At 46.3% G+C, this 8,616-nt stretch overlaps 1 protein-coding gene across 1 annotated transcript in view; it reads right to left on the bottom strand.

Annotated features, from left to right (window-relative positions):
* Positions 1-3,400: 3,400 nt before the first annotated feature.
* LG1H4orf19 (linkage group 1 C4orf19 homolog) overlaps positions 3,401-8,616 on the bottom strand; it is an 85,551-nt gene continuing 80,335 nt past the window's right edge. Inside the window, exons 3-4 of the mRNA XM_005359246.3 lie at positions 6,476-6,529; positions 3,401-5,098 (exon numbers count right to left, since the gene is read on the bottom strand). Coding sequence (XP_005359303.1) covers positions 4,198-5,098; positions 6,476-6,507 — 933 coding nt within the window. The 5' untranslated portion in view covers positions 6,508-6,529 and the 3' untranslated portion in view covers positions 3,401-4,197. The remainder of the gene's footprint in view (positions 5,099-6,475; positions 6,530-8,616) is intronic.

The following is an 8,616-nucleotide window of genomic DNA, read 5'->3' as shown; positions in this document are numbered from 1 at the left end:
TCAGCGTGACTAAAGCCCGTGTGTGTGTGTGTGTGTGTGTGTGTGTGTGTGTGTGTGTGTGTGTGTGTGTGTGTGTGTGAGGTGCTGAGCAAGTGTCCTGGGGTCAGAACTTCTGGGCACCTGGACACCATGACTCTTGGCTATAAGTTTGTGTAAAGAGCTAGCTCAAGGTACTTTCTCTACATTTGGAATCAAGAGAAAGGACAGTGGGGGGCTCTTCACAAGGACATGTCCTGTGCTTTTCCTGTTTTGGGATTTTAGAGATTAAATTCAAGATGACTGAAATCTGAGGTCACCAAACCCCCAACATCTTAGCCTAAACATTGGCTTTCTTAAGGTCTCTGACTGAGTTTGGGATTCCCACTGTCAGGTAAATAAGGACTCAATGTTCTAGTCTGTGTCTGCCCTTCCCTGGCTCACCAGAAAGCCTGGTTTGAACAAGAGTAAACAGTCTAGGGTGAATGAAATGCCTGCAGGAAACCTGATTTGTGTGGGCCTGAGTTCTGCCAGGCTACAAACATACGTGCACGTCACCGGGACACGAAGCCACTGTCGTCATTCAGCCATCTTGACTGACATCTCCTCAGGCCATGTGCAGAGTGTTTGTTCATTCATTCAGCAGAAAGTGAACTTAGTTACCGCTTGTGCCATATGTGACTGTACATTGTAGCCAACGGCACCTGTTTGGTAGTTGGTTTTGTGGGAAGGACAGCAGATAGTTCACTCCAAGGGGCAGGCGAGTCAACTTCAGTCAACATTCTGGCTGAGAACCAATGTGGGTTTTGTTTTCTTTCAGAGGCTGGTGAGCTTCAGCAGTCTGCTCCCTAAGCCTTCCGGAACTTGGCCCATGCGAGAGCCTTACACACTCAGTACATAAATACACAGGTGACTCGCACCCGCTTCCTTGCACTCAGGAGGTGGAGGATCAGCAGTTCAAAGCCAGCCTTGACTACACGGTCAATTTAAGGCCAGCCTGGGCTGCATGAAACTCTGTCTCAAAAAGCCAAAAGTAAAACTAAAAGCTTACTTTTTCATCTTCAGGGAAAGCACTTACCATAAGTCAATGTCAGCTTTGGAGTATCTGTCACCATCTCTGTCACCAAACTCAGGTGGATGAGTTTAATCTGGAGGAAAAGTAAAATGAAACCAGAGAGGGAGAATTCTCTTTTCCATCATAAAGGTGTGTGCGAGATAAAGCCAGTCAGTATTTCAGCATGGGCAGGAGTGGGCTCATGGAACTCCATCAATTTATGGCACGGGTAGAGTCATATTTCTTCTGGGATGTGGCAACTTGGAAGTTGCCCATTCACCACTGGTGGCACTAACTGAACTCAATGGGCTATTTAATTTAAAAAAAGAAAGAAAGAAAGAAAGAAAGAAAGAAAGGAAGAAAGAAAGAAAGGAAGAAAGAAAGAAAAGGATGTGAAGGTGGGAGGGGTTATGGTGGGGTCTGAGTGAGTGGGATGGAGGGTTGATTGGATTATGTTCAGTGTTTATTGCAAACAAGCTGGTGAGATGGTGCATGCCTTTAATCCCAGCACTCAGAAGGCAGAGGCAGGCGCGTCTGTGAGTTCAAGGCCAACCCCATCCTACAGGGTAAGTTCCATGGACAGGAAGGGCTATGTAGGGAGACCCTGTCTCAAAAAACAAAAACACCAGCCAACCAACCAAAAAAAAAAAAACCCCAAACAAGAAAAAATATATGTATGTATATCAAACATGTATGAATTGACTAAAATAAATAAAAATTACTCTTTTAAAAAAGACTTGTTCAGATGAGAGTGCCTTTGGTGAGAAGAGACCTCAAGTCCAAACTACCATCGGGGCTGTCCTGCCTGCTATGGGGGCCAGTGGTGACTAAGCCAGGCAAGTCAGGAGATATTTGCTCATATTTCTGCATCTGGTGCTTCCTTGTACACAGAAAGTTACATGTAGGAACTGCTTCTGAGTTCCCCAGGGCTGACAGCTCTCTCAAGCTGAAAGGATGTACCGACGAGAGACCCGGAGGAAGACGGGAGATGACAGATGGCGTCATTCACTGAGCACTGACAAATACTGTGTGCCCTGCAAGACACCGAAATTCTCATTCCTTTGAGGCCCTGCCTTGACAATTATAACAATCTCCAACAAGAAATGACAATTTGATGTATAGGATAGTTCAGTTTCGACCAGTGAAAAGTTAAATGTAGTCTTAACTCAAAAAAGCAATCAGTGTGTAATAATAAATAAATAAAATAAAGCTGGGCTAGTGAGATGGCTTAGCCAGTAAAGGTGCCTGCTGCCCTTCCCGATGATCTGAGTTCCATTCCTGGGCTCCGTACAGTTGAAGGAGAGAACTGAGCTCCACAAGTTGTTCTCTGATCTCCATGTGCAACACACACACACACACACACACACACACACACACACACACACACGGATTGTAGAGACCCATGATGTTTGAGCTTGACCTTGGTCCCTCACTTTGGGTGCGCCTGTCCTTTCAAGGTGCTCAGATGTTCCAAAGGGCACCGTCTCCACCTCACCCTTCTGATTAAGCGCCCCTGAGAACAAACTATACACACAAGATGCTGGTGGCTGTAGGGCCAACCCATAGAAGAAGCCAGAATGGGGAGTTTTTTCAGTTTTTGAGTTCAGAGTGCTGGCTCAAAGATGTCCTTTGGCGAATCCTGTATGTGGGGGTAAAGGTGATTAGGGCCAAGATTGTTTCATAAAAAAGGTTGGAATTCTTGGCTGTTAACCTTCTCAAAGCAACTTTTTACAGAAAATGAAGCCCTACAACTTGAGAGAGCTGTCTGTGCTGGGGAATTTAGGGGACATGCCGAGTAGCTACTGAGCATGCTTAGTGCAATGTTTTGGGGACAGACAGACAGCCTTGTCTGTATCAGTCAGTCCTTTACCCAAGCCCTGTCTGAATTTCCTTTTTGTGTCCATTTTGGGAGTGTGACTGAAGCTGGGGTGGTGGTAACTGCCAAGACTTCCTTTTCCTGGGCCAAAGACTTAAGGCTGTTCTGGGCCACAATCAACGTGAGAAGCATCCTTGGACCTCTTGCAAACCAAGCCTCTGACATGGCAGAGACTGTAGGCTGCTCACCTCAGAATCAATGTCCGTTCTCTCCCATCCTCAGGGATTATATCTCAAATTGATGTGGGATACCCGAGTTCGCAGCTTGATTATGTTTGCTATTCTTTCCTCTCCAGCTAGATGTGGCCAAGTGATCAGATGCTAACCAACCTGGTGTGAGCAGAAAGTGGCACTTATACCACCTCTACACAGGGGGTGCCACATCTTGCCCCTCCCTTTTCATTCCAACAAACGGATGTCTACCCTGTGTAAACTAGAGGAGACACCAGCGGTTGCTGATGGTGTTTGAGACAAGATAGAGAGGCATAGATGTGCTGATGCTTTTACCAGACATTTAATGACACAAACCCCTCCATAAATGACTTTGCTGTTCCAAAACACTCATGAACTTGAAACTAAAACATGACACTTGTTTTTAAGAAGTATTTTGGCCAGACCCCGCATCCTAGAAGAGGTTAAAAAGTAATTGTGTAAAAAAAGTTAAGGTGAAGGTGTTTTCATAGCACAGCTAAGGACTAACCATTTGTTCACTGGCCACATCCGGTTCACCCTGAAGGCTGCAGAGCTTAACCTGATGTCCAACAAGTGGTTAGTGAGTAGTTCCCTGGGTGCCTGTTCCTGAAGTTAACCTCTGGTATACAGTAGGCACTTTAAGTGGATAGTTACCCTATCTAGGTCGGGTGACATATTTGGCTCTCAAAAAAAAAAAAAACAAGGTAAAGAAATACATTCAAATAGCACGGCCCATGTTTGTGTGCCCCTGGGATTGGGTGCGGGGATATATATCAGGGCATTCTCATGCACATCTGGACAGATGTTCTAGGGGAGCTTCCAGGGCCAGCAAGCAAGCTGCCTAACTTCTGCATTTGTTGTGGACATGGTCGTGACGGCCCACACTTAACTCTGATTCTAGCATTCTGAGTCAGAGTCCAGCTTCACAGAGGGGTGCCGTAGACAGTCGCCAGCCTGGCACAGGTACTGGCAACGGGGAGAGAACAGATGTAAACAAGTGGCACAGCTGGTGAGGCCGCCTGGGGATACCCGCAGAGTGGTTTAGCCCCATGTCTAAATGCTTCTCTCACCTTATTGGGGCCCTTCACCTAGCCCCTCCCCTAATCTGCCTCGTCCGCATCTTCTCCCGCAGTTGCAGCTTCTAGTGCTGCAAGGGCTTCAGCCACCTCAGCGTCCTCATCTACCATAACCCTGTCCCTGTCCCCATTGTAGGTGTGGGGGACTTCCTGCTCACTTCTAGAATCCACCACTGACGGAGGGTGAGCGGGACCCTCTTCTTTAAAGCAGACATTCAGAACCTCTGTTGGCCCTGCCTCATTCAGTGAGTCCCAGCTTCTCTTCAGGGAGAAGGGCAGGTTCAAACCCTGCTCACTCACGCTGGGGTGAATTGCCGGCAGGGGCTCCACCTCAGAGTGGTTCTCAAAAAGATAATCCTTTTCTTCAGGGTCTCCACTGTCTACCGTGGGGCTCCAGAGCTGGGGGTAATCCGGGGCTGGTATGTGTAGGATGTGGTCAGCCACCGCCAGGACCTCAGCAGGGGCTCTGCAGTCTCCGTGTCCCACCGTCTGGGTCTCTTCCGAGGTGGGCGCTGTGTGGCTTTGCTTCCTGCAGTCCTCCCCTTCGAGGAAGGGTTGAGCTGGGTGAGCACTGTCTATAGAGCCTGCCCAGGGGCTGCTGGCCCAGGAGCCACCGTCACCTTGGTGGGGCCTGACCAAGTGCAGACTGGCAGTGGGGCTGATGCCATTGACAATACCCTGCTTCTCTGCACAGCGTCTCTCTTCTGAGTCCTCCTGAGGGAGTGCTCCTTGGTGAGGTAGACCAGATATATTATCTCTGTTCTCTGGCTTGCTCAGGCTCCCAGCATGCAGCGCGTCCCTGGGCCCCTCAAACTCGCTGTTCTGGGTGCCTTTTAGTCTGACAGTGTCCTCCTCCTCCAACTTGCAGCTGTTTACTTCGTTGACAAAGCCAGGGGAGGGCACTTGAACCGGGTCGAAAAGATAGCTGGGGGTGAGAGGGACAGCCATCAGCTAAGTTGACATCAGGACGGAAGAGAATAAATACACTTGGCATACAAATCTTTGGCTCATGAAAAGAGCTGAAGGGACCCAAAAGAAAGGGATAGGTGAATTATAAAGTAGTTCATGGAATTTAAAAATGAAAATGAATTTAAAAAATGTCCACTAACAGGGAAATAAGGGGTTAAATACCAAGTACCAACAGTATATTTCTCCAAGGGAATATTATGCAATCATGAAAATGGTAAATATGAAGCCTGTGGTAAGGTTTAAAAAAAAAAAAAGACAGTCTCTGGGGGTTTAATTCCAGGACTCTCATAAATAACAATATCTGTAGATGCTCAAATTTTCTATATGAAATTATGGTATATCTGCACACACCTCATTACACTTCAAGTCATTTCTAGATTCTCTGTTCTACCCAAGGCAAGATAAACATTATATGGATTATCTTCAACCTGCACTGTTTAGGGATCAGCAAGAAGAAAGTCCAAATGCTCAGCACAGACTTGGTTTCTTTTCTGAATATTTGAATCTCAGGTTGGTGGACCCTGGCTGTAGAGTCCATGGACGTAGAGAACCAATACTGGAGATAATAAATCCGTTTGAACGAAGCCCAACATCACAGGGCTGTGACAGAGGGACGCTTATGTGTGTGTTTGGGATCAAATGAAGTCAGAGCTTCCCGCTCACAGCCTCGCCTCTCCCACCCCAGCCCGGGAAGTCATTTCATTATCAGCTAATTTGTTTTCCTTATGACTCACGTCACTCAAGGCTTTATGAAATGTCACAAGAAAGGTGACTGGACTCTTTATTGTCGGTGATGTCCTTCAGGAGTACTTTATAACCTGAGCTTTTTTTCCCCCCTGCATTGAAGGCTTTGGGAGAAATGTAAATTTGATCCCAGGAGGGATGGTATGTCTTAACAGTTTTGAGCAATGAGAAAAATTTAAAAAACAACACCTAAACAATGCTAAATGGAGCCAAGCCTTTGTGTCTTGGCAATGCGGGCCAAGCCTGAGCTGCCTACGTGTACTGATGGCGGCACAATTGCACCGGGTTACCTTTAGAGCTGCTGCCACATGCATTGTCTTTATGGGTTTATTTATTTCTATACGCTTGCTATTGCTCCAGCATTTGCTGTTGGACAAAACAATGGTTTTCCATATGACATTTTCATCCCTGTATGTAGTTGACTTTGACTCTCCACCCCCATCCTCTACTGTGTCCTCCCCTCCCGCACTGTCCTGTTCTCTCCCTAGAGTCTCTCTTCTGCTTCCACGTCTTATTTTATAGGCATGGTCTTCGCAAGACTCCGCAGCGGCTACAGATTCCCCTGGCCATGCGATCACTGCTCACTTACCTGTGTATCATCTTACAGCACCTGCACCCCATCTGGATTATTTTTTGTTACCGTCTGGAAAAGAAAGGGCAAGAAAAAGAGAATGTCATTAGTGGTATTAGTGAGAATCGAGCTTACTTTTCTAGACAATCAAAATGAAGAGCTGTGAGTTCTGGTTGAAGGATGGCACGTGAACAGGAAGACAGACCCTCCTCACGTTTCTAACGTCATGGATTCAGAGTTCTCATCCTTTACTCTTGCTTCACACAAACCCTTCTTCAGCCATCTAAGTTTTATATTCCACTACCATCTGCAGATGAGAAAAGCATGGTGAAATAATGCGGGGAGCAAAGGGACCCATGATGCTTAGCGGCCTGTGGTCTTCCCCAGGGACCCAGGAATTCTGGACACAGCACGCACAGCTCAGCAGCAGGAGGTGTGAGAACTCCTTGTCACTTTCTCAAGTATTAAGATGTCAATAGTTTGGATCCTGAATGTCCATCAAAGGCCCATGTGTTAGAGGGTTGGTCACCAGCCTGTGGTTCTACTGTGAGGTGGTGGGCTTTTTTGAAGGTGGCATTTAGTGGACAGAAATCAGATCATTAGGGGACATACCTTTAAAGAGAATATTTGGACCCAGCCCTCTTTTTTATTTCCTTTTTCTTATTTCTCAACTGCCATGAGATGACCAAGTATCTTCTGTCACGTGGTCCTACTATGATGTTCTGTAAACTTTGACTACTTGTCTGAAAACCCCATTTATAGCAATTTTTCCAGCAGCACAGGAAGTGATTACTATCCTCCCTTTTCCCAAGCATCAAATCCCTTAGTGAATTTGCAAGTCTACTTGGTCACCCAGCCATCTCTCATCTTCCCTCCTGATTATCTTTCATTTATCTTCCTAGCATGTGCTACGACTGGATACATCGTAGATTCATTTCTTATCCATTTTCATGATGTAGTCAGCTCTCCATGCCTTATTTGTATTATAAAAGACACACACCTTATACTCACAAAACATGCAATCAAGTTGCCATAACACAGGCATTAGCAACACCAAGAAGTAACTGTTTCTGGAATAAAGACCAATGGTACAGGTCTGTCAATCATGACATCAAGTGAAAAACATACAGAGACCAAAGTGCAACAGCCCTGCAGAGAAAGAAGGGACAGGATGCTTAAGTAGCAGCACATAAAAACATGCTCACACATGTGTGCTCACACATGTGTGCACACACATGTGCATACACACACAAACACAGTGGCTTTTAGGATTATGCTCCTAGCTCTACCTCCCTACTGTCTCACTTTCTGCTCATAACTCATAGATCAGATGGAAATATACGTTATAACTGACAGTACCTGCAATACCGTAGTACTTAACTCTTGTTTTTTTTTTTTTAAATCCAGGTAAGAAGGTAACTAGTTAAGACAAAGTAAAAGGGAGCTCAATAGTATTTGAGAAACCAAAAAGACAGACTGAGATAGTCCTATAACTGAATATTAGCAATTAGTAGGCCAGCTTTTGGAGTTCTAGTTTAGCAGCCAGAAGAGAGGGAGAAAAGAAGCAAAGGGGGTGGGGCCGGGGAGGTGGGGGCAGGCACAGTGTTGGTCCCTCCCAGCTTCTTAGCAGCTGCTTGGATCCTGGGGAGCTATTGCTTGGTGAAGCTTAAAAGCCTTTTGCATTTTCTGCTGGACTGGAGTCACAGAGTAAATTGCTCAGAAATGCAGGAATGGCCTGGATTTAACGTTCCTCCTACCCTTTCCCAAGGGGGATGGACAGACAGAGGCAGGCAGACTAGAGATTGAGCCCTTCAACTGCATGAGTGTTTCCTGCAGTCTTCAGGCTCCCCATCTGTCCTAGGAGAGACAGGATCCACACTGCTCTCCCAAACCCTGCAATTACAGGCTATTTGAGTAGCATTTACCTTTTTAGTATCTAAACCGCCTCCCTTAGGGCTCACCTCTTGGCTTTCCTTCAGGTCCCGTCTCATACTCGAGAGCCATGTTTTTGAGTCAGGTACCGGCCTGAGCTGTGGGATAGTCTTCCTGGTTCAGGTCTTGCCCTTTCTTTCCACTCTGTGATTTTCTTTCCTGGTGACATTCTTTCTCTCAAATGGCTCTAATGTTCAAGGTTCTATGACCCAGAGGTGAATAGGGTG

Source organism: Microtus ochrogaster, linkage group LG1 (assembly GCF_000317375.1).
Source record: "Microtus ochrogaster isolate Prairie Vole_2 linkage group LG1, MicOch1.0, whole genome shotgun sequence".
Taxonomy (NCBI): domain Eukaryota; kingdom Metazoa; phylum Chordata; class Mammalia; order Rodentia; family Cricetidae; genus Microtus; species Microtus ochrogaster.
This window is presented reverse-complemented; position numbering and strand designations above follow the sequence as displayed.